This window comes from Ruditapes philippinarum, unplaced genomic scaffold (genome assembly GCF_026571515.1).
Source record: "Ruditapes philippinarum isolate M1 unplaced genomic scaffold, ASM2657151v2 ctg12251_1_1_1_1, whole genome shotgun sequence".
Lineage (NCBI taxonomy): Eukaryota > Metazoa > Mollusca > Bivalvia > Venerida > Veneridae > Ruditapes > Ruditapes philippinarum.
Window position 1 is genome coordinate 1 of NW_026863392.1, and position 27076 is coordinate 27076.

General features: G+C 34.1%; 2 protein-coding genes across 2 annotated transcripts; both read right to left on the reverse strand.

Moving 5' to 3' along the window:
- Positions 1–1590: 1590 nt before the first annotated feature.
- On the reverse strand, positions 1591–18248 carry LOC132721968 (uncharacterized). The gene is made up of 10 exons (XM_060706356.1): positions 18163–18248; positions 17183–17279; positions 15552–15737; positions 11212–11401; positions 10447–10534; positions 8653–8813; positions 7994–8141; positions 6483–6680; positions 5793–5929; positions 1591–1809 (listed from the first exon to the last, which is right to left on the reverse strand). Exons 2-10 carry the CDS (start codon positions 17186–17188, stop codon positions 1679–1681), a joined length of 1245 nt encoding a protein of 414 aa, XP_060562339.1. The 5' UTR covers positions 17189–17279; positions 18163–18248; the 3' UTR covers positions 1591–1678.
- A 6347-nt stretch (positions 18249–24595) lies between these two features.
- Positions 24596–26088, reverse strand: LOC132721967 (VWFA and cache domain-containing protein 1-like). The gene is made up of 3 exons (XM_060706355.1): positions 25983–26088; positions 25496–25579; positions 24596–24701 (listed from the first exon to the last, which is right to left on the reverse strand). Exons 1-3 carry the CDS (start codon positions 26039–26041, stop codon positions 24596–24598), a joined length of 249 nt encoding a protein of 82 aa, XP_060562338.1. The 5' UTR covers positions 26042–26088.
- Between the last annotated feature and the right edge of the window lie 988 nt (positions 26089–27076).

Genomic DNA, 27076 nt, shown 5'->3' on the forward strand with positions numbered 1-27076 from the left:
GACCGATTAATGGTGAATTTTTTCATTATGTGTACCTGTTTTTCTACTGCGTTACTAACGCAGTGAGAGCATTTTTTTGCATATTTTGACCTCTTATTGTAAATTTTGAAATGAAAGTGGGTTGTAAGTGCCATTGATATGGTGTAAAATGATCGCTTTTGGTTACTATACAGTAATATACAATTTATTTAATTTTCAAAATTTTCATGAAAATAAGAATTAATCTGGAGGGTTGCTGCTTAAATGGTTGGAGCATTCTTACTAAAAACTATTTAAATGGCACCCTGTCATATCATCAATCTATTAACTCTCTCTTGAGGAGCTCAATGACTGTTAAGAAAAAATGAGCCGCGTCACGGCAAAATCAACATAGTGCGTTTGCGACCAGCATGGATCCAGACCAGCCTGATCAGGATCCATGCTGTTCACTATCAGTTTCTCTACTTGTAATAAGGTTTGTAAGCGAACAGCATAGATCCTTATCATTATCAAAAATGAGTCGCGTCATGACAAAAACAACATAGTGCGTTTGCGACCAGCATGGATCCAGACCAGCCTGCGCATCCACGCAGTCTGATCAGGACCCATGCTGTTCGCTATCAGTTTCTCTACTTGTAATAGAGTTTGTAAGCGAACAGCATGGATCCTGATCAGACTGCGCAGAGGCTCGTCTGGATCCATCTGGTCACAAACCCATTATGTTGGTTTTGTCTTGACACAGCTCAAATGTTTTATTCATTAATATAACAAATAAACGAGACAGACAATTTAATATATATCATTTTAATTCTATTTATTTGTACAGATTTCTTTGCTTATAACAAAATATCACAGCAATTGGCAATGTTTGCACTACTTGAAATATCATTACATCATAAGTCAAAACTGAAAAAAAAATTTTTTTGATTCAAGTGCAAATTTTTAGGTGGTTAAGAAACATTTCAGCAGTTGTTTTTATCCCCATGTGTACTTGGGACACAAAAATTCTAATTAACCAAAAACTTTCAATTACAAAAGAGGTCATTTGGCCAATGGATAAATTGCTGAAGGTCATCTATGGATCATTCCAATACATGTATACAGTTTGGTCAAAATCTATTAAGTGGCTTAATGATGAATGTTTTTGTTCTTTTTTGGTTTGTCCAGTTTGAAAAATGGACAAGTCCATTTAAGATATTTAGGTAGAAGGGGTTAATGCTACATGGCAATACTTAACTGTTATATCAAAATGAATTTTAGGTTAAAGTTATAATACGCTTTATTCTACATTAAAATTCCATTGAACATGAAATAAACAACAAAAGATGCTCATTTTTAATTATGTAAGCAATTGCTTTAACATTTCCATAGAAATATTACTTATGCAACCTACTTACTTACTTTTAAACAAATCTCTAAATGATAAAATTCAATAAATTCTCTAATTTTCATTATTATTATTGTTATTATTATTATTATTATTATTATTATTATTATTATTATTGTAACCAGAATGAATTTGTACGAACTAGTTTGACACAGCGATTCCAACACAAAAATTTCACTTAGTTTGTCATTTCAAATTTGTAAATAAAGTGTGCGCTTCTTTCACAATAAATGCAAAAAAAAAAAAAAAACTTAGTGTGTCTTCTCAAATTTGGAAATCAAGTGTGAACTAGTTTGACACATCAATTCCATCTTAGTTTGTCATTTCTTGATAAGGTACATTGGTTGCATTTGGAGCTGAAGCATTTATTGACACCTGATCGAGATTTCTCAAAAACACAGTGCTGTCAAACATTGAACTTCCGGCCCGATACTTTGCAGATTCTGAAATGAAGAATTCAATCTTCAGAGAACATTGCAATGTTTTAAAGCAGATCCTAGATTTAAAATGAAATCTACATTGTATAAATTCTGAAAAGAAGAATTAAAACTTTCAAGTAAATTGCAATGTTTTAAAGCAGATATTAGTCTACATTGTATAAACTTATTCTGTTTAGTATAATGACAACATGATACTTGAGAGAAAGGTCTGGACTAATAAATTGTTGTGTGCAAAATTTCAAATCATTGTGTCACTCCATTTTCCCAGAACAATAATTTTTAATGTGCAAAATCACCTTAAATGAAAAGCGTTTCAACTCTTTTTCTCTCAAACAATGATAAGAATTGTACAACAAATTGATTTTCAACTGAACTCTGAGTATGCTTTTCTTTATTATCCTTTGCATTTTTTTCAGACATGATGTATATAAAAGTTTTATGTGTTTATGTTTTTTTACCTCAGTTGACCACGATCCATATTGTTATTAGCTGAAATACTGTAATTAATTTTTCTTTGGAACAGCATGATTGAATGAACAGCATGATAAAATGTTAACAGATTTCAATATGATCAAAAGACAAAAATTAAGCAACTAACAGAATATAATAGAGCCTGTTCAATTGCTAATCAGTTTCAGTAGAAAAAAGGTAATTATTAACATATACAATCCTATGAATAAAAATTCCATATACATGTACTATCCTATGAATTTGATTTAAGACAACTGTTGAGATAGGAGATCTAAGAGCAAATTTGCTAACTGTGAACATTGTCTTTTTTACAAAAAAAAAAACATCCATAAGCTGAGTAGAAAAATTGGGAAGATTCTATCATAACTGTGACAACAGCCAGTCACAATCATAACTGTGACAACAGCCAGTCACAATCATAACTGTGACAACAGCCAGTCACAATCATAACTGTGACAACAGCCAGTCACAATCATAAATGTGACAACAGCCAGTCACCATCATATCTCTGACAACAGCCAGTCACAATCATATCTCTGACAACAGCCAGTTACAATCATAACTGTGACAACAGCCAGTCACAATCATAACTGTGACAACAGCCAGTCACAATCATAACTGTGACAACAGCCAGTCACAATCATAACTGTGACAACAGCCAGTTACAATCATAACTGTGACAACAGCCAGTTACAATCATAACTGTGACAACAGCCAGTCACAATCATAACTGTGACAACAGCCAGTTACAAAATACAGTATAACCTCTACTGAGTAACACCCTATAGGAGACAAACACTTTGGTTGTTCCTTTAGAGAAGTTGACTTTATTGTGCATCATTACTTTAGGAAGAGATAATACTGTTGTTGTAAAGAGGTGATTGCTATATAGAGGGCCACTCTGCAAAGGTTGCACTGTATTATAAAAACTTAGTAAGGGCTGGTCAACAATTATTTATTTTATACAGTTTGGTTAATTTTAGCCAAAATTAGTTGTAAATATCTGCATCAAATTTTGAAAATAACCATGAAGAACAGTGTTCTAGTTATGTTGTGGCTGACACTCAATGCAGGGGTCATGGACTTGAGTCATACTTGGGGGTCATGACCGTTTTTCCTTATCTGACACCAGTACTGGTCAGTTCCAAGAAACAGATGACACTGGTACTGGTCAACTGCAGGAAGCAGAAGTTGACAGTAGTTCAGATGCACTACAAGCTTTGAGTTCATACAAACTTGGAAACATATTTTCTGTACTGAAAATTCATAAACTTGTTATTATCACCATATCATGTGCAGTGTATGCCCTATCCCTTTGTTGTAAATATGAAAAACAACTATGCTTGAATGTTATCAAAAACCATCCAAGGGTTTTCATAATTTTGATATACTGTGAATAGCTTGTACAATTACAGGTACTCTGCGACTTAATTCTTACTAATATCAGTTTGGTATAAGCAAAGATATTGATAAAAACATATCTGAATCTGGTTAAAAAAATATGCGTGTTCTGTATCCTCAATGCAGGGGTGTGAAAATCCTATGCCCGACTTATCTGACTCAGGACTTTCTGCCTGGGGAGACTGACACTTGGCGTGTGGAGCTAAAAATTTAAATTAAAAAAAAAAAATGTATAACATAATTTGGTCAATCTGGGCACACATATCATTATATAGAATGTTTCCTCAAACTACAGAAATGATGTCTGGTCTTCATGCAGGGAAATCTGTTCACATCTAACTATGCAAGGACACTGTCACCTCTCATTAACTTTCATTTAAACATATGTCCAATGTTTTGTATTCTGTATGGGTAAGTAAAGTTAAGTTGCAGACAAGTAAAAATTTCTGTCCAACTTCTCTGTGGACAAGTGGTTTTGTTTGTTTCGTTTTACCCCTTTTCCCAACAGTATTTCAGTCATATAGGCGGGTAGTTTCCTAACCATCGTTCCTGGAGAGTTACACCAGTACTAGACTACCTTCCTCCGCGCTAAACTACCAAAGCATCTCCCGGGGATCGCACCCACGCCAGAGAGGTAACTGGATAAGAAGTCACCGACTCTAACCCCTCGACCACGGACAAGTGGTAAAAATTCATATTTCCACACCCCTGCTGAAGGTCGCATGACATTGTCAGAGGGTAATAGAAAATAAACAGACCAATTCCTACGGTTACTTACCATTTCTCAAATTAATTATGACCATGACAATTTCATAACTTGTTTTTTTTTCTTCAACTAAATCAATAATAGAAACTAAATAATGCTGACTAAGTAAACATCCAAAACAAAAACAAAATATGAAAGAAAAAAAAATATTCTTATCAAACTAGCCCTGGTAGGATAATAAATAATGTTTACGTCAAAATATGTTTTTATGCTTGGGAACATCATTACAACAACATGTGTATATATATATGTTTTTATGTTTGACTAAAATAGCCTTAAAACATCATTCCGTTGGTCAATCTGTTATGCAAATTTTGTGGGTGTGGTGTTTGTAGATTTTACTCTGGATCACAACAGAAAGCCACACTGAATTTACAAGAGCACAATTCAGCAAACGCATCGTTCCTTGGCAGACTGGCAGTTTACCAGTTTAGTTGCCTTCACTTTCGTAAGGAACTGAAACTTCTGTACATACCAGAATTACTTTTTACACTATCCCACCCCTGTGCCGAGTCCCTGTGGTGTAAAGTACTTGAATAGGTTAAAACATAAATTTAGTGCCGGCATCAGGTTTCAAAATTGCAGACAATAATACATAACCCCTTGTTTTTAATAATTTCCTCAGAGCTATCGGTTTTTATATTTTTCTATGTATATAGAGAAAATGTTTGGATATGTGTCCCTTGTTAAAGGAACTTCACTAAGGTAAAAAAACCTAAAAACTTAAATTTTAGATTCTTATATAGATCAAGTGAAGCACAGGAAATGGAAAAATCTGCAAGGGATAATAAAAAAATATGCATGGAATTGCAACGCTTTTCATTTCTCGGTTATTTTGCACATTTTAAATGATGATTTTAGAAAAAAACAGAGAGAGGAAATGATCTGAAAATGTGCACAAAAAGTAATTGGTCTTAAAGACATACATTAAATGGTACACAAATATTGAAAAAATATTTTAAGTTCTTTAAAAAAAAAAAACACAATTAAATGTATGAATGTAAATTTTTAATTGAGAACATAAAAGGCTTTGTCCTAACAATCCTCATATCAACAATCAGTAAAACTGTAATTTGAGCCGCCCCATGACAAAACCAACATAGTGTGTTTGCAACCATCATGGATCCAGACCAGCATGCGCATCCGCACAGTCTGATCAGGACCAATGCTGTTTGCTATCAGTTTCTCTACTTGTAATAGGGTTTGTAAGGGAACAGCATGAATCCTGATCAGACTGCGCAGATGCGCAGGCTGGTCTGGATTCATGCTGGTCTCAAACGCATTATGTTGGTTTTGTCATGGCGGGGCTCAATTTTGTTGTTTTTATTAAAAACTGATTGCATCATACCATCAGCTCCTGGTCTCCTGAACTTTTTATTGTACATCTTCACAGCTATAAACACAATTATAGCTACCAGAGCAAGAAGACCAATTACCAATGCAGCGATAGCGCCACCACTTAAACCTTTATCTGAATCACTAGAACTGTAACAAAATAAGATTCAATAAAATATACAACTAAAGGTAGCATAAACATAAGTACAAGTACAAATCTTGTGAACGTGAAAAGGTGATGTTTGTAGACAAGTCAGTAAAATGTTAATTTTACTGAAAAATCAAATTAAAGTATTATTTACATGAACTGTTTGAAAAACAAGAGTTATGGGTCTTGGCTGGTGATAAACAAATATGATCAACATGTATGAAGTTTCAAGTGCTCACTTTCAGTGATTGTGGTTAAATGAAATAACAAAATTCAGTAAAGGGCCCTTTTCAAGCAGTTATGGTCCTTGTGAAATGACCTACAATTACGTAGATGTACTGGAATTCAGCAGAAAATAAAGATGTATAGTTGCATGCAAGACCCTAAGCAATGAATGTAAAGTTTCTTGCTCAAGGAAACAACGGCTTGCCCCTGACAGGGTTTGAATCCATGTGGTCACCAATCCATAGATTACTAGTTTGACCCGTAAACCACCCAGCCATGTCGCCAATCTTTTGTCCTGACAAGTTTTTGTATCATTATGTAAGATTATACCTTTTACCAAATGACTTCACTGCTATCGTAGTTGATCCTGTCTGAAATGGACCTGAAGCTTTAGTTTGTACATCAGTCACTCGTGTTGACATTTTTGATCCACTGACAGGATGGATTACAGATCCGCTCGTCACTGGTGCTACCACTGATGTTTGTTTTGTTGAATGAAACACAGGGGGTGTTAAATTTGTTGTTGTACTGAAAATAGAATATATGTGTTAATTTGACCTCTGACTGAGATCTTCATTTAGAAAAATAATGTAAAGTTTTTGTAAACAACCTAGCTATCATAACATGTAGAGCGTCATATCAAAACAAGGTGTTTTCATAAACAAAATAGTTATCTGTTCAAACTAAATGATATTAAATAACAAAATTTTGTTCAATTTTCATGCCCAGTATGATTGAAAATTTGACCTTTAAGTTTATTTATAGTAACGTTTGGGCCCAGGGTCACATCTTAAGTGACACAAAATGTTCAAAGTGTTAAAATATTGAACCCTTACCCCGCTAAATATCTTGTCCATCTTTAGTATGCACAAGACCAATCATCATTTTTAGGGAATTAATATCAAAATTTATTACCCTTCCAGATTTTTTCCGCCTTTTTGATTGGTTATTGATCACCCAAAAGAAATTGATATTACCGAGCCAGACGGGTAATATACACACTAAATTTCCCCGTTGGGTACCCCACGTTGTAAAAAACATGCGCTGGGGTGATGCCCGTACGGTTAGATTTTTTGCGGTGTAAATTCCGATTTACAAGCACTTTTTAACTGTCAAATGATAAATATTTACCAAAGTAAAGTAATGATACATATTCTAATCAGTATTGAAAACAAATATGACCTTGTGAAAGCTTGATATTAATTACAAAAAAGTGCGTTCAATAGACTATTCCCTTTCTCTTGTTTACATTCGTTATGTACGGGAAAAATACGTCATGTATTTATGTGACGTCATGTTGTGATGAAGGGGTACCCTAAAGGGAATCTTATTTCGACGTTTCATTTGAAACAACAATGATTTTTTAAAAAATCGTCTAAACTCGGCAGGGGAAGGGTAATAAAATTATTATTTTGGTTTTGGAGTGATATATGTGGATATATTACCTGCCAAGATAAAATATCACCCTCGCCTAATGGCTTAGCAGGTAATATATCCACATATATCACTCCAAAACCAAAATAACATATAATGTACTGACTAAATAGTGAACAGTGCAGACCATAAAAATTTCTTTGTGACAAGTGACAAGTGATCTTCGGCATTAAGTCTAATGGTTATTTATTGTTTCTCACAACTGATTCAGTAAATAGTTTGTAATTACTGGTTAGTTATTTCGGAAAGCCGGCAAGGTGGATTGACTGCCTAAAAACATGTATGCACAAAAAAGTGTCGAAATTTGTATTAAAAAAACAAAAACAAACAAACTCACTTCTGATAATTATTATAATCTTGTTTTGTTATAAATAAAACAAAATGTTACTGGTATCATACAAATGTACCTTTTATCTGAGGACGGCTGTGTTGGCGGCTTCTGTGGCGGAGAAAATGCTGAAGCAGATGTAGAAGCTACAGGTGGTTTGTTGCTAGGCAACTGATGTGGTGGTGAGAAAGGTCCATCAGTAGTAGTCAGTAATGGTTTTGGGCCACCTAAGTTTGGAAAGACAGATATATGTGTTATCTTTTCTAAACCTATAGCAAGATAAAAAATATTTTTTCCAGTATTTTGAGTACTACAAGAACAAGAAATTTTAACAATCCATTGTAAATCTAGCTGTAAACATTTCCTACATCAGATCATTCAAAAAGTGATAAATGTACTGAAATTGACAAAAATGAATAACCAAGGTTGAGCAATACTTTAACTTAATATAGTTTTCTGCTCTAACTTTTTTATATATATATTCTAAGACTGTTAAAATAACATGGTATTTGGACGTAAATAATTCTGGACAAAATATAAGAGAAAGAAACATTTAAGCTCAGAACAAACTTCATGATATGAATATTCAAATATTCATGTATTCAAATATGTAAAACTAATGAATGAATATCAAAATCCTCAAAAATTCGTCCAGCCCTTGTTATACTTCAAAGTTTGTTGAAAATTTTACATATTTAAATCAAGGGTATCATGTGATAAATTTAGGTAACTACTCACCAGTGGTAGATGGTACTGGAGGTCTTGGTGGAGATTTTGTAGGGAAATACCTGGATATATTCACCGATTTCAGTTCATCATCATCTTTCCAGATGCATGTTGGGTAATTATCAGAACTGGCTTTACAATGTTCAAGTCCATCGCATACATCTAAATCCTCTCTAAAGTAAAAGTTAAACATAAGAAAACAAATCATGTTTTTTTTACACCTTTAAGACTGCAGTTTTATATCTCTGAAAACAAGTGGTGATAATGAATTTTATTATATATCTGTATATATTTTTCTATATTTAGACAGTTTTTTATTTGTTTGGGTCGTCAGACCAAACAAATAATGGTAGCGAAATTTCAGACTCTAATGCTGTTAATTGCAAAAGCTGAAAGTAGTCCGCTTTTTTGAAGTGGTTACTTCCCTTTATATGTACATTAACGCCGAAAAATTCAGGGGAGATCACTGCGTAAAGATGGTCAAATGACAGGCGCATTAATTTTCAAGCAAAATAATTCCCGAATGGTCGAAGATTTCTTATATTGTTTTATTCTATATAGATATACATGCTTATAGTAAGCTCAATGATCATTTACATCTGTGTTAAACAACAGTAAGCGTCGTTACAAACCCTAATTTAGAATAATATGGTTTTCTTCAGGCCATTTACATTCAATTCACTGTGGCTGAGGCGTTTGCGCGCTCGCTTAGGAAGCGAGAGGTCTGGAGTTCAAATCCCATTTAAGGCAACTCATTTTTTTCAAATTGTTAAGTCAAATAAACATTGGATTGAATATCAGTGTTGCAATTAGTCTTATAGCCAATTTACTACAATTGAAACGCTGGAAAGCATTGGTGGCACTATACAAAAACAAATTGGTTTATAATCTCACAACCTGCACCTTTCTTACATTCTGAGACCCAAACAAATTCAGCGCCTTCTGTGCTTTGATTAGTACATGTACCACATGCACAGATCCTCTTTAGTTAAACATAGTAAACAAATCATGTTTTTTTCCCATCTTTAAGACTGCGGTTTTGTATCTTTGAATACAAGTGGTGATAATGAATTTATTATATATCCTTGCATGTATATATTTTCAATATTTAATGCACGTATCATATGCATAAATATGACCCAACAGAAGAAAGGGAATCCATTACACTTTAGTGAGACCCCAAAATGACGTTGCTGGTATTCAGAAAATTCATAGGTTGAAGATAAATAAACTCATAAAACATTTATTTTCTAGCCACTAAATTTGAAAAAAAATTCCGTATTTATAAAAAAACTTGGATATCATCTATATATCTGCTAATCAAATTCCTTATAGTACTAATTAAAAGCACTGACCAATTTCTAGGCCATCAGTATAGGACCAGGCCAGATTTTTATTTACACCTTTGTAGCCTTTTAAGTTTCCATATTGTTCACTGCTCATTTTTTTCATTTAAATATTGAAATCCCTTCAAGTCTCATTGAACAGTTTTGAATTCTTAACAACAAATACAAATTCAACAATGATAAGGAGAAGGACCATCAGATCTATTGCTGAATGCAATTTGTGCTCCCACTTATGTCCTTGAAAGCTGTTGGCTATGTTTTAAAGTGAAAAAATTTGGAGGCTTGAAAATTTAGGCTCCTGATGGTTTGATAAGCAATCAAACTTGCATGATTACACAAAGTATTGGCCACCTTCACTAATTGTAAAGTCTTGGTCAGCTAAGTAATACTTACATGGCTACACAAGGTATTGGGCACCTGTCACTAATTGTAAAGTCTTGGTCAGCTAAGTAATACTTACATGGCTACACAAGGTATTGGGCACCTGTCAATATTTGTCATTGGTGAAGGAGAACTTGGAGCAAATTCTGTTCGATAATTTGGTGGATCTAGAAAATCAAAGTATATATATTAAAGAATATATATTCGTCACATAGAATATTTTCTTCAAAAATTAATATATTTAACTATAACCTGCTGGAACCTTAAATGATTTAAGCTTTTACCACCAGTAGAGAGCCAGGCCAGCCAGTACATCTGTCCATTTGACCAGGCTCAAATGAATATCTTCTGATATTGAAACCCCCATAATTTTTTAATGGATTGTTCCAAATTCAAAGAACAGCCGGTCAGATTCATTACAAAAATTCAGCTGGCACAGGTTTAATTATCATCTTTTTGTAAACAACCAATGAACTGGTATCTACTACTTAATTTTTATAAAACTTAATGCAGAAAAACTAAAGAATCTATCTTGTAAATCGTGAAAGGAGGAAATATCATTAAGTTTTATAATGAGAGAATCAAGATGGTTCTATAACTGCCTCTCCATTTAGTGAAACTAGTCATACAGTTAAACCTGTGTTAAAGATCACCTTGTGAATAAAGACCGCTCTTTGACAAAGCCTTATTGATTAAGAAGAGTAGAGTAACCTCTAAATAAAGAACACTTGTCTATAAAGGTCATGCTTGGTATCTCCTTTGAATGGCCTTTGTTCACAGATTTGACTGTATTACTGTATATGGAAAAATCAGGAAATAAGAGTAAAACATTTACTACACTTACAGAAGCAGGACCTAGTTGGGAAATTGTTTAAATGTGTATTAAACTGTCCATGGCAAGTGTCCAAATCTGTATCACAATAGCACTGGCACTGGCAACTGGTTAAAGTTTGGTTCACCTCACAAACTGTACATCTTGGAATCGAAAGCTGATACACAGGGTTCAAGATGGCAGGTTGACAGTTTGAACATTGCTGAAAAAGGAAATTAAAGCCTTTTCTTCATAATAATCAGTGCTTTTGAACACCAAATCAGGTTTCTTCTTTCAGTCTGACACACAACTATGTGGTTATTTTCCTATACAGTGAAATACCTATACAGTGAACCAGTCATTTTCCAAACCATACAAATTGCCTGGTACAGTTTTATCTTAGTAACTAGAAAAAGTTGTCAGTCCCCTTAAAAATTATATGTATGTACAGTATAAAATTACTTTTCTAACTTTTCTTTGATGTTTTTCTTGTAATTCTAGAAAGAGCAGATCGACCTGTGTACATTAAGGAATTCAAACAGGATTTCTATTATTTCCTGGAACTATCACTTCATCCTGAATCCTGGAGTGAAGGCCACTGGTGGTAAACAGTACAGGTTGTATATAATATATTAACATAGGTATTAGCGATAACAAAATAACATTATATAATATAAATGTAATGTCTAGGTGTGTACATTATATAGATGGGAGCAAGTGTTAATTTTGTCCACTATGGGGAATGTGCCAAAAAATGTGTAATAAAAAAGGATTGATCAGTATTTCATAACAAATAACAAATATCTAAATGATATTTTTCCTTGTAAACAACTTCAACAACATAAGAATAATTATTCTACTTTTTTTAATTAATCTTATTTTTAATACATGTGCATTAATACTGTATTGCACCATATCTAAAATGGAACAATTACAGCAGTGTCTAAAAAACACACATGGTTAAGCTTAATCTAATATATAAATTTAATCTAGCAGTCTCTAGACAGACTAATTCACACAGTCTCTCATGAACAGACTCTATAAAGCAGTAATTCAAATAAAGCAGTACATCATGAACATGCTCATTCACACAGACTCAGACAAGCAATATCCCATGAACAGACTTATTTAAGCAATATCCCATGAACAGATTCAATTTAGAGGTATCCCATGAAAAGACCCAATTAAGAAGTATCTCACAAACAGACTCAATCAAGCAGTATCCAATGAATATACACAATCTAGCAGTATCCCAAGAACAGACACAATCAAGCAGTATCCAATGAACAGACTCAATCTAGCAGTATCCCAAGAACAGACTCAATCAAGCAGTATCCCATGAACAGACTCAATCAAGTAGTATCCCATTAACAGATTCAATTAAGCAGTATCCCATGAACAGACACAATCAAGCAGTATCTCATGAACAGACTCAATCAAGCAGTATCCCATTTAAAGACACAATCAAGCATTATCCCATGAATAGACTCAATCAAGCAGTATCCCATGAACAGACACAATCAAGCAGTATCCCATTAAAAGACACAAAAAATCAAGGCATATCCCATGAATAGACTCAATCAAGCAGTATCCAATGAACAGAACACAATCAAGCAGCATCCCAGGAACAGACACAATCAAGCAGTATCCCATGAATAGACTCAATCAAGCAGTATCAAATGAACAGACTCAATCAAGCAGTAACCCATGAACAGACACAATCAAGCAGTATCCCATTTAAAGACACAATCAAGCATTATCCCATGAATAGACTCAATCAAGCAGTATCCCATGAACAGACACAATCAAGCAGTATCCCATTAAAAGACACAATCAAGCATTATCCCATGAATAAACTCAATCAAGCGGTATCCAATGAACAGACACAATCAAGCAGTATCCCAGGAACAGACACAATCAAGCAGTATCCCATGAATAGACTCAATCAAGCAGTATCAAATGAACAGACTCAATCAAGCAGTAACCCATGAACAGACACAATCAAACAGTATCCCATGAACAGACTCAATGAAACAGCATCCCATCAAGCAGTATCCCAGGAACAGACTCAATCAAGCAGTACCCCATGAACAAACTCAATCAAGCAGTATCCTATGAACATACACAATCAAGCAGTATCCCAGAAACAGACTCAATCAAGCAGTATGCCATTAAAAGACAAAATCAAGCATTATCCCATGAATAGACTCAATCAAGCAGTATCCAATGAACAGACACAATCAAGCAGTATCCCAGGAACAGACACAATCAAGCAGTATCCCATGAATAGACTCAATCAAGCAGTATCCAATGAACAGACTCAATCAAGCAGTATCCCATGAACAGACACAATCAAACAGTATCCCATGAACAGACTCAATGAAACAGTATCCCATCAAGCAGTATCCCAGGAACAGACTCAATCAAGCAGTATGCCATGAACAGACTCAATCAAGCAGTATCCCATCAAGCAGTATCCTAGGAACAGACTCAATCAAGCAGTATCCCATGAACAAACTCAATCAAGCAGTATCCTATGAACATACACAATCAAGCAGTATCCCAGAAACAGACTCAATCAAGCAGTATCCCAGGTACAGACTCAATCAAGCAGTATCCAATGGACAAACTCAATCAAGAAGTATCTAATGAACAGACTCAATAAAGAAGTATCAAATGAACAGACTCAATCAAGCAGTATCCCAGGAACAGATTCAATCAAGCAGAAGTCCATTTAAAGATTCAAACAAGCAGTATCCAAGGAACAGACACAATCAGGCAATATCCAATGAACAGACTCAATCAAGCTGTATCCCAGGAATAGATTCAATTAAGCAGTATTAAATGAACAGATTCATACAAACTGTATCCTATGATTAGACTCAATCAAGCAGTCTCCCAGGAACAGGCGCAATCAAACAGAGGTAAAAATAAGCAAACACAGCCCCTAGTGCATTAGTAACACTGTAGAAAATGGTGACAAATACTGGAAAATCAGACCTTAATCATACTTAACATGTTAATAATTACTTGAATCTTAAATCTTTTTAATTTTCTAAAATTTTAAGTACATTTTTCTCAAGTTTATTTTTGTCAACATATTTTGGCTCATCTGGAGGCATGCAGCTTTAATTAGACAATACAACAATGTCATTAGTTTTAATCTGTGATAATTCTATATTAAGGTAATTAATATCATTTTTTATTATATTTAATTAATGTCTATTAATGATACGTTAATCTGTATTATTTGGATTTATATTAAGGCATTTCTACTTTAAATCTTTAATATAATAAATAAACAGTGTGGTGTTTCATGCTTAATTTGATATTGTTTTTGAAGTTTCCCGATATTTTCAATAACCAATTCCTATAGAATAACATGGTCAATCCCTAAAAATTCAGTCAAAAAAACCAATAAAACAAACTGGAATACTGAGATGCTAATTAACACCTGTAACAAACAATGATATATAGAGGATATTTGTTTAGTTCTGTGTAAGATCGGAATATATTTCACCAAGTGAGCACCAAAAGGTATATTTCACAAGTGGCGCAGCCACGAGTGAAATATGAACTTTTGGTGTTCACAAATTATTCTTTTTATTATATGCAAAGAAATGTTTTAACAAGACATTACACCTAGCACTGAATGAAAAGCGCACCAAATAATAATACAACGTGATGTCATTTACGACGTCACGTCATTAAGTTGGTTCCCAGTACTGTGCACGCTGGTATTTCACTGAAACAACATAAGGGGCTTAAATTCAAAACAGTGAAATTATCAAATTGATAATTTCACTGTTTAAAACAGTGAAATTACCAGTTTTATATCACTGAAATATTTCTATAAACCACCGAAAAGCATGTAATAAAAACAATTACTTCACAACATAACAAGAAATATCACTAAAGGCCGTGGACGCTTTCCAAAACTGCCATATATTGGTCAATACATAAAGGCAGTAAGTGCGAAAGGCAAATATCTATTGTAAGCAATAATGACCTCAACCCAAGTTGACAGAAAACAAGAGCTGTCAGTGGGACAGCATGCTCGACTTTTCTCAGTGCTTGATTATATAACAAGAGCATGGATAATGTAGATTTTTCAAAAAGGGCAATAATTCTGTCAAAATCCATGTTAGATTTATGGGCCTTTGACATTTACCTCTTATTTTGCTCTCAAATAAGTGTGTGAAGTTTCAACCAATTCCTTTCAGTAAATTTACAGTAGAGATAACAACTTGCACACAAAGGAAATTCCTTGACCAAAATGTTACGCTGATGCTGGTGTTAATGCCAATGCCAGATTGAATGGGATCTCCCCACTACTTTTTTCCCTTATCATTTACATGAATAATACAACATACCTTGTAACTAGAGTCCTGACATTTAAATTTCTCACGATTTCTTAAGACCAGTACAAATAAGTTAGTGTCCTTGACCTGGGAAAGGCTGAATTGCTGGCATGGGTCATTTGAGTTCAAGGTTATATTGTCTGTCAAGGTCATGATCATTTTATGATAGCCATCAGAAAATCCTGTACACCATTCTTGCTGTAAAATAAAGAACATTTAACAATTCTTTCATCAACCTTTTATATATTCACAGTTCTATCAAATATTCAAAGAGTGCGGCAACAATAATTTTTCAAATGTTTTTGCCTTTCGACTATGTCTGACTGGTGCTTATAATATATTCCATAAAATCACAATATTAAAAATGTGATTTTACATCCGCAAAAAAGACAGCTCATTCCGCAAAAAGCTGAACTATGTGAAAAAAGTCCAACAAAAATAAAATGCACAGAATGTGTAAGAGTGATGCCACAAGTCTGCAAAAAGTCAAACTTAAGATAAATATCAAACTTAAGATAAATATATTAACTATTTCAAATTTGAAAGACTTTAATATTTCTAAAATGTTTAGTTACTTATAAAATTGAGAAAAAAAATCCTGCATATTTCCGTAAGTAATATATATAATCAGTTCAATGAAAACAAACACTTTTCTTAAGCTTCCCATGTTTAGTCTTTTTCTTTCCAGTAAGATTAAATTCTGTGGATAGGTCTAACATTCAATCACTTGATTAAATTTTGTATACATGACAACATTTTTACTTGTATGAACTTTGTTTTTAAATGACCTGTAAGTGTGACTCTGACCTTTGATCTAGAAACCTGGTTCATGCGCATGACACTGCTTCTCATAGTGGAGAACATTTCTATTAGGTTTCATTAGAATCCCTCCATATGTGTCCCTCCATATGTGTAGGAGATATGCTCTGGACAAAATCTCTATATTTTATCATTGTAAGTGACCTTGACCTTGCATATACTAACCTTAACTACATGTTTCACACTCATAGTCATGATAATGACAATTTGTGTTTCAATCGCTCCATAAATGATGACTAAATGGTCAGAATACAGATTTTCATATTTTTATCTGAACTTTGAACCCTATGTGCGACCTTGACCTTGGCCACAGGGATCTAAATTTTGCATGCGATACTCAACCTCACAATGGTAAACATTTGTGCCAAGTTATATTGAAATCCCTCAATGTATGTAGTAGTTTTGCTCCAGACATACGTTTTTCAATGACCTCTAAGTGTGACCTTGACCTTTGACCTAGAGACCTGGTTTATGTACGCGACACAGCTTCTAATAGTGATGAACATTCCATAAAATTTCATTAATATTCCTCTATTTGGTAGGAGATATGCTCCAGACAAAATAGTGGATGCCACCCCCCATCAGGTAAATATCAACCTGTCATTAAATTCTTCTCTTGCATGATTTACTAATATTTCTTCACATGAAATGTCTGAAATTTTCAATTCACTAAATTTTTGACACGCAGAAATATCCACATATACATTACTTTTGGTTCAAGCAGGCTAAGGATCAGGTTCTGCTAACAACCCCTTTTATTTTGTAAATTATTATCAAACTAGCAGCTAATAATTACTTAGATAAAATAATTTCAAAATGTACACCTTCATTTCTTTCCTTGTTACAAGTTCATGTGTTATCCATGGAAACAACTTTGTTAAGTGTCCATTTGTGTTCGGATTGAGTGCATCAAACACCCTCCTGTAACAAGATAGAAACAAGAAATCTGAATCTGTCGCTACCTTATTTTACATACTGATCTAATTCTAATATGTATTTTAACGCTTACCATTCTAAATATCTTAAATGGAGTTGTCTATCTTTAAATCTGGACTAAACCATTCATTACTTTAGGGGAAAATTTCAAAATAAGTACTTATCAAATAGCAATCAGTGTAGACCATGATAAGACAGCACAGAAGTGCAGACTGATCTTGATGCACACTGGTTGCCTAGGTAAAATCAGTTGCCACTAGTAGAATAAAGGTGAAAGGTCAAAATCAAAATGCTAAAGCTTTAGCACTTACGAGTGTTGCAAGAGTGAGTATGGTACTTCAGACACATGCATTTAGAAGCAGATGTATCAATAGCATTGGACATGTTTGAATCACCAGGTGATGAAATTTCTTAAAGCTGTCCATGCTCGACTATTCTCAGGGCATGAGAGTAAGAAAAGGGCCATAACTCTGTAAAAAGGGTAATTATGGGACCTGTGACCATCATGTTAGATAATCACAGAGAACAAGTGTGAAGTTTCAATTCAATCCCTTCAGTAGTTTTTGAGATTGCAACTTTAACACACCCAAAACTTAATTGACTGAGACACCAAGGTTAGAATAAAAATTCTCCCTTTTTTTCTAATATTCAATCTTAAAAGGCTTTTTACTGATAAATAAGCTTAATAACTTGTTCTCACATTTCTATGATTAAGTTCAATTTCTAAATAGAAAAAAAAAAAAAAGAAACTGAGTGTCTAGCATTTTCAGGTTTCATTTGCCTTTTATCCTTTAATTCAAACAATGAATCAATTTTATACCCCAAAAATTATGAAAATTCAGAATTTATAATTTTACAACAATCTTACCCAGTACTGTCAACAATGTGACACTCGTGGTTACCCCCTGAACATTCTTGCACCTGTGAACAAATTAAACAAAACAACAATAAGCAATACAGAATAATGATCACTTTAGTGGTTAACCCCTTAGTAATGATCCTCCATACATTTTCATTCAGTACATACAAATTGACTGAGGTGTTTAAAGAAACTCCACTGAGGTCCAAAATTCTAAAAACATAACATATGAATTTTGTACATGGCTTGGGCACTTAAAACAGATATGCAAAAGATAATTAAGAAACACTCAAAAATAAATTGAAAATTGTGTTTCATTTTCCACCCTGGATGGAATAAAATATTTAATATCACTGGGGTGGTCCGGGGTGATCTGGTAAGTATAGCTTTGTCGGCTTCATCCTTAGCTTTACCAGGAACGACCGGGGTTACACCTGAGAAGCACTGTAGCTCTGTTGGCACAAACCAGGTATGATATAGCCGTCAGAGCTACGGTAGAGCCCCGTGAATGCCGGCAGAGCCTGGTGAATGCCAGCAGAGCCCTGAAGGATGCCAGCAGAGCCCTGGAGGATGATGATGGAGCTACAGTTGATCCCAGTAGAGCACTGGCAAAGCCCGTTCATTTCAAAAGAATCACGACAATTTGCGATGATTGCACTTGTTTGCATTAAAACCCTTCCCCATTTCCCTTCTGTCCAGTCTTGCATAAGGATTATTCAGAAAATCATCATGAATTACTGTTCTGGAACAATAGATATTATATAAAATGAACATTATGTATCAACGTAATCATTTTCACACGGTTTAAATTAATGTCTGGGAACGACTGGAAACACCGGCATGAACCGTAGCTTCACCTGGGCTCTGCCTGAATGGTCAGGAGCGCATCCTGGGTGGTTAGTTGGGAATTACCGTAGTGCTGCCGGGGTAAGTGTGACCGCAACAATAATTTCACCCCGGATCGTCCCAGATTATCCCATTTACCTACCGGGGTGGTCCTGGGCTCTGCCGGGAGTAAGTGAGACAGCAGCTTAAGAACCTGTAGCTCATTCTGCTTTAACCCTTTACATACCAAATATCTAACAGAATATAGCATAGCCAAATGTTGAAAATTGTGAAATATCGGCAGATGATTGTGTTCATAACATGTTTGTCATAAAATCTTCAATGTTTAACTAATGAACCATTCTATTTACGTTAATTTGGGATTTTTTTTTAAAGATTTTAACGTATGATTTGGTCATATCATAGTGTTCAAATCTCCTTACCATTCCTGGAAAACTAACCAGTAATTACAATTTTTTCTGTAAGTGATCGGCTACTTATCCCACATGATTTTAAAATCAGGAGTAACTGAAAATGACAACATTTGTATATGATTCAATGTCAAAGATCAATTTCACAGAGAAACTTCACCTTGTCCCAAGGATCATACCATTGTCCGCTTCATTATTAATGTGATGCTCACCTTATTGAGGATAGCAGGCAGACTGTCACTCAATGAAAAGCATCACAGAGTACAAAATATATGGTGTTTCATCAAAATATTGTATGTCTTCTTAACCAGAAAAACAAGAGGGCCATGATGGCCCTGAGGTCGCTCACCTGTATATAGCCCCCCCAACGTTGCAGGGCCAATTTAACCCAAGGGCTTTTATTTGCACAAACTTGGTAGACACCCATAAGAAGATGTTTCATGCTAAACAACTAAGCTCTAGCTAATTGGGCTTTTTAAAAGAAGATTTTTTTTAAGTTTTTACTATACACATATGGTTAAAAACAATGACACCCTTGGGGCCGCTATACACAACATATAAAGAAAATCAATGACCCCCTGGGCGGGGCCAATTTTGACCCCAGGTCTTTTATTTGAACAAACTTTGTAGACACTCACTAAAAGATGTTTCATGCTTAATATCTTAACTCTAGCTATTTGGGTTTTTTCAAAGAAGATTTTTTAAGTTTTTGCTATACACATATAACGAAAATCAATGACCCCCGGGGCGGGGCCAATTTTGACCCCAGGGCTTTTATTTGAACAAACTTGGTTGACACCTATTAGAACATGTTTGATGCTCAATATCTTAGCCATAGCTCTTTGAGTTCTTTAAAAGAAGATTTTTTAACTTTTTACTATATGCATATAAGGAAAATCAATGACCCCCCGGGGCGGGGCCAATTTTGACCCAGGGCTTTTTATTTGAACAAACTTGGTAGACACCTATTAGAACATGTTTCATGCTAAATATCTTAGCTCTAGCTCTTTGGGTTCTTTAAAAGAAGATTTTTTAAGTTTTTTACTATATGCATATAGGGAAAATCAATGACCCCTGGGCAGGGCCAATTTTGACCCCAGGGCTTTTATTTGAACAAACTTGGTAGACACTCACTAGAAGATGTTTTCATGCCAAAAAATCTAAGCTCTAGCTCTTATGGTTTTTAAAAAGAAGATATTTAAAGTTTTTTCTTTCGGTTGCCATGGCAACCAGAGTTCTGCATGGAATTAAATTCTTTGAACAATTTTTAAAAGGTGACCACCAAAGGAACATTCCTGTGAAGTTTGGATGAAATTGGCTTAGTGGTTTAATGAGGAGATGTCATTTAAAGTAAAAGTTTACGGACTGGACGACGGACGGACGACGGACGGACGACGGACGAAAAGCGATCACAAAAGCTCACCCTGTCACTTTGTGACAGGTGAGCTAATAAGAGTGAAATTAAGGGAAATGGAATTTTGAAAAGTAGTTTAATGCAGCCATAATGCAGTATATCATAATGTCTACCCTTAAAATGATACCACATAGACGTAAATGTTGAAACATACTGTTGGTTTTTTCACTTGCCAGATTGTTAAGTTACTGAGTAAAAAGATGAGACTTTTCCTGTACTTAAAACATTTTGTGGGTAATTATGAAAATAAATAACTACCACTGCAAATTGGTTCAGACAGTGCATTTCTCAGTTCTACCAAAAGTGAAGGTCAGAGAGTACAAACATTCTGTCTTTTTATAATCAATTTTTCACAATGAATATCTATAATTTTTTTTTTTGTTTGTGCAAATTTGTGTTTGAATGTTTTGGGGGGGAATTTCTCTTTTAATTGTAAAGTTAAACCATTAAAAAACACAACAAACATGGGTTAACAATAAAAACGCCCCATTTTTCACTCCAGAATATTTCCGGGACAAAGGGTACATTTTTTTCAAAAATTTTAATGTATTGAGGGTTAATACTTGAGCTAAGAGGGTGCTTTGGGGGGTGAGACATCAAAACCGAGTCTCAATTTTTACTCTTACATTATGTTTTTTTGCTCAAGGATGATTTTTAAACGGGTAAAAACTTACTTTAATTTCTTAAGGAAAAAAAAAAATACATTACAGAAAGCAGCTTGACTTTAGGAATCTGGGGGTTTACGGGCACCCTACCACCCTTAGCAAAAAAAAATCTCTTTGATCTGAAATATAAAATTAAACAAAAAGTTTTGAACAAAGAAATAGTTTTTTTATATAATAAAACAGCTTTTATAGGCTATCACCATCTGCCATTGCATAACGACGGAAATCATTATTTTCAGCTTGTCTACTGTTTCCATAATTTGCCCCTTTCCATTGGCATGCTAATCCCTATTGTTCTTAAACATGAAAAACGGTAACTAAAATAGACTAAATTTGACTCTTAATAATGTACACTCACACAAAGTTTTTCAGAATAATAACAACAAATTTGGCGTGACGTCACGTAAAAGTCTCGCGTCTTTAAGGGATTTCAGAAAAATCTATTTTTAGAAGAAAAACCGGTGAATATACTCTGAAAATCTATTTTTAGGAAAAAAACAGTGAATATACTCTGATATTGACCTGTTATTTTTTACAAAAAGTTGCTTGTTAGCCAATCAGGAAAAGGCATTTCAAAGCTATTTATAGATAATATAATAATATTATTTATCACATAAACTTTGGCACAGGGGTATAAAAAACCATAAAATTAACGTGGGTAACTGATCATGTAGATAATGTAGTATGTACTGAAAAATATCATGGGTAACCAACGATAATTTGAGCAAAGTTTGAAGAAAGTCTTTCAAGAACTAGAAAATTTATAGTGCAGACACAAAATTGTCTGACATTTGATCTATAAGTGTGACCTTAACCTTGACTCAGCACAAAGGTTGCATAGGTTCTGCACATTTACTTGTTGAGGTGAACATCATCGTAAAATTAGAAGCAAATCCTTCATGAAAGTAAAAAAGATTTAATGTGGCGGACAAAAATAATGCTTGTTTGTTGGTCACACCTACACTGTAATGGTCATAAGGCAAATTTTCAAGATTTATTCAGAGGTGGAAAGACGTCGTGTTTAAACCTACATTGCATTATTTCAGGCCACCATTCAGCACCTGTATACAACCTCCCCAACCTACCATACGCTAGCGAGTGGATAACTTCCTCACATGAAAGAATCCAAAAGTCCCTGACAGGATGAAAAACCCACAGTAGTGAGGGGCAAGGGATTTGTAATCAATGACCTTTCAATGAAGACACAAAATTGTCTGTGACTTGGGCAATATATTCACCTCCTAGATTGAACTTTGTCTTTTATCCATTGAAGGTGGAATGGATTTTTAACATTGTCCTTGTTAAAGTGGACATTTGAGTAAAGTTTAAAGCGTTTTAAGCCTATTTAATATATTTGTTACTATATAAAGTAAATAAATTGCTTATGACTTCCACTAATTATGAGTGTCACATGACCGCAATAGAGAAGTTTAGGACTTGATCTGCTGAATTTTCTTGTGACCCTCAACAAACACTTTTAATTAAGTTAATATAGATTTCTGTTTTCAGAAATATATAAGTAACTGTAAATTTACACTTTTTCTAACAAGCAGTAAAAATGGGGTATATAACTCTGTCAAAATATTATAAGGAGTTATGGAACTTTGCTTTAAGTCAGCCATCACAACAATAACTATACTAATATGAAATATGAGACCGGAGGCGAATGATTGTAATAAAGCGGCCTTTCTACACACAACTTTAAGTACATTAAAGCCATGCTTTTATAAACAACAAAACAGGAAAGTAAATAATAATCAAAATTTGAACATGTCACAAACAACAGTAAAGGCAATAAGTACATAAAAACAGGTTCATCAAGTACATAAAAATAATGTATTATGAAAGCATGCTGGCCAACTGCTTCGATTGTCTGTTGAGTGCATATATATTCCTGTTCAATCTTTCTGTGGAAAAACAGCTGTCCCGCTTATATACCCACCATCCCAATGTTATATAAGTTTTACTGTTTTTAATTTCCATGACTTTAATTTTCATGGCACATTTAAGAACAGCATTTTTGTTCTAAAAAAGATGAAACAAAAACCTGTGTTTGATAAACACATGATATTCTGAATACATAGAAAACAAACATGTATAGGTTTTATCTGTATAGTTCAATGAGTGTGACAAAAAATGATTTGTCAAAAGGTTAAAAAGTGCTGGAAAACAAATTGTAAATGACGAACATATTCAATGGAGCACCCTGATGGCAAAAAGTGATAATAGTGTTAAGTGTAAGTGTTTTGCATAAAAATGTCATCAAGGTCGTTTTGGTTCTGAAACTATACATGTACATGTTTATATATACTGACTTAAAACCACTGCCTCACACAATTGTGGGTTTAAATCCAAACAGGGACTTTGGATGCTTTCATGTGAGGAAGCAATCCAGCTAGCTTTCGGATTGTTGGTGGTTCTACTCAGGTGTTGTTAAGTAACAACAAGAACAGCATGATGGATCCTCATTTGATCATCAAAACTTGAATAATGGCTGAATGCAATTCATACCCATACCCCATACCCCCATCCCCTTCCAATGTTCTTGATAGGTGAAAAGGGGAATAACTTTTGTGGCAGAATAAAACATGCCAAAGGAAATTGTCTCAAATGAAAATAAAGACAACATTGTACAGTTTAAATATAAGTTCAATTGTCAAATCAAGTTTGGAAACAGTCTACAATAACTTTTGTTTGTGCCAGTTAACTATAACAAAAGCAATGAAGTTTAGAAAGGGAAACAACTATGTAATAAATGCAATTAAGAGTAGCAACCCTTGGCCTGCTGAGTTTGCTTTAAAAACATTCCCGTATATAGAAATTTCAAGTGTGTATCTTTTCTGGTTTTCAAAGATATTATGCAAAGATATTTTCTAAGTTAAACAGATACAGGTGGCATGTATATCAAAACAAAGCAAGACTTCTGATAGGCCATCTTGTAACAGTAAATTTTAAGTTTGAAATGAATATCAGTTCTGATTTCAGAGATATTAAAGAATTAATATAGATTTTCTATAAATATTATAAGAGGGTAATCTTCTGTTTAAACTTAAATTAATACAGATTTGTAGAACTGATATAATTGGGGAGAAACAAGACAAAAATAGCTACCCCACAGCTCTGCTGACGATGATTACATTGTTCCTATTCACTATGCCCAGCTTCCCATAGTGATACATTGTTGTATTTGGAAATGCCACACTCCTTTTGTACCTGCAACAGAACAAATAGAAAGTTTAAATACACAAATTCTGCATGCTCATTTGGGTCAAACATTAACAAGGGCTGCCAGATGGACAAAGGGCTTGACAAGGCTTGACTATTCTCAGTGCTTGAAAAGAACCAAACTATCTAACATTCATGTTGGAATATTAAAAGTGCACAAATAAGAATTAACCACTGAAAAATCAATCAGAGTTTGAGTTACGGGTCTTGGACAGTTTCCTACATTAATTTATGACCCAGAGTACTTTTTATGAAGTTTGAAATGAATACTATTCGTAGTTGAGGTAAGGTGATTCACAAATTTAGATGTGTATCAGTTCACAAAAAATGATCCCAAAACTATGTGTGCAGAATACATAATATTTAATAATTGTCAATATAATTTATTCTTAGTTTTCTTAGTTCTTTCAAATTCAAGGTAAGAGGTATATATGTCTTATACACTGACCTCCTATTAAGCTCTTAGATAAGTTAGTGAAGTTTCAGTCTATAAACTTGCATGCAAAAATATAAACAGTGTGAAGCCGACACTTGGGTGAGTACAAAAAAGAAAAGCTTGTAAACTTACCGAATGTCTACTTGCGTAAACAGACAATTGCCCCCGGAAAGTTGCCCCCCAAGACTTTTGTCCTAGACAACAAGCAGCCTATGGATGAACATGCCCTATATTTTCTCTCTTTTTTTTTTTTATTGCAAAATTATTAATATATTCACCTTATAATATTTCACCAAATCAAATTCAGACTGAGAGTGTGACTAAAATTTCTTTTAAATTCACTCACCAATCAGATTCTCTGTGATCAAATGTGGTAACCATTGGCGACCCTGGATATATTCTAAACACACCGTTAGTTGAGCCGTAGAATCTGAAATAAATGACATGACTGTAACTACACAAAGTATGTAACATACAACACAAGCTCAAATCAACTAAAAACCTCTCTTCAATACATAATACAATATAATTAATTGAATTGTCATCACATCAAGAGTTACGATACATTTATGATGCTTATTTTTGCACTGTCGAGTTGAATTAGTAATGAGGGACTGACGAATGATAATTTTGTAGACTATGGTTAGTTATATAAGTCAAGTCTTTTTTCTGTTTGTTGTTTTTGAATAATATTGATAAATAATCAAGTACCGAATCTTTCAGGGTACTTGATTAACGTAATAATTTCATAAAAAAGCTTTTTTTTTCAGAAAAATTTCAGGGATAATTTCACAAAACGAATTTTTGAGAGAAAAAAACTTATAAGGAAGAACCTCTCTATGACTTCCTTAGCACTGCTGGTCCATTTAGAATCTAATCCGTCTGTTGACATGAGTGTATGTAGAATAAGATCTGTTAAACCTGAAAATTAAAGGAAACATTCTATATAGGTCTCAAAAACTGACAATTACAAAATGTTTTATATAATTATTAAAGAGACATTATGCCCATCCAAAGGAGTGAGAGAACAGATGAAAGTCAAAAAAGTTTGTTTGTTTGTATGGATTTTATGTCACACCAACACAGTATAGGTCATTTGGCGATGTTCCATCTTTACTGGTGGAGGAAGACCTCAAGTGCCCTTCCGTGCATTTTTTCAGGCACAAACAGGCACCTGAGTAGAACCAACCATGTACTGTAAGCTAGCTGGATAGCTTCTTCACATGAAAGAATCCAAAGTCCCTGTCGGGATTTGAACCCTCAGTGGCAAGGGGCGAGTGGTTTGAAGTCAACAACTTTAACCATTCGGCCACGGACGCCCCCTCAAGAAAGTTTACATTTTCAATTTTATAATTTACTTCACATGAACGATGAATGACTCACCTGGTTCAAGGATATATCTGTAAAATTTGAAATTGGAATTTACCTGTTACGTTCAATTTATAAAAAGAGTAGGGCAGTCTTTTCATATTTTTAGGCAGATTTATATTTTATCACATCCACTGTAGGGTGTCAATCACCATTTTTCAACAGTCACTCTTTTGAAATAAATACTTAATTCGATCAACTTGACAATGCAAAAAGAAATAAGCATTATTTTGTTACCAGAAAAAGAGAAAAACAACACATGGTACATTTATAAAATGTTTACTATTTAGAAAATAAATTCAAGTTTGTATTTATGTTTTGGGAAATTATGGCCACTCGAGAAAAACAACGTGGATAACCAACGTGGTTTTAGTTTGGGAAAAAACGTATGCCGACCGGAAGGAGGCTAGAACGAAAATGTTAGTCATATTAATTGACCAACAGATTGCCAAACATTAACCTAGAAATACTAGTCACTTATGTTTACCAGTGTCTTATTGATATACCAATACGAACTAATTGAACAAGACCGACACCTTCCATTATCGTACGGATAAAC

Coding starts and splice junctions, on each gene's coding strand:
- LOC132721967 (XM_060706355.1), bottom strand. CDS start 26,041: ATGTCAACAGACGGATTAGATTCTAAATGGACCAGCAGTGCTAAGGAA. Junction 25,580..25,982: donor GCTAAGGAAGTCATAGAGAG/GTTCTTCCTTAT, acceptor CATTTATTTCAG/ATTCTACGGCTCAACTAACG. Junction 24,702..25,495: donor GATCACAGAGAATCTGATTG/GTGAGTGAATTT, acceptor GTTCTGTTGCAG/GTACAAAAGGAGTGTGGCAT.
- LOC132721968 (XM_060706356.1), bottom strand. Junction 10,535..11,211: donor CCCAACTAGGTCCTGCTTCT/GTAAGTGTAGTA, acceptor TTGATTTTCTAG/ATCCACCAAATTATCGAACA. Junction 1,810..5,792: donor CAGGAGACCAGGAGCTGATG/GTATGATGCAAT, acceptor TCTTCATTTCAG/AATCTGCAAAGTATCGGGCC.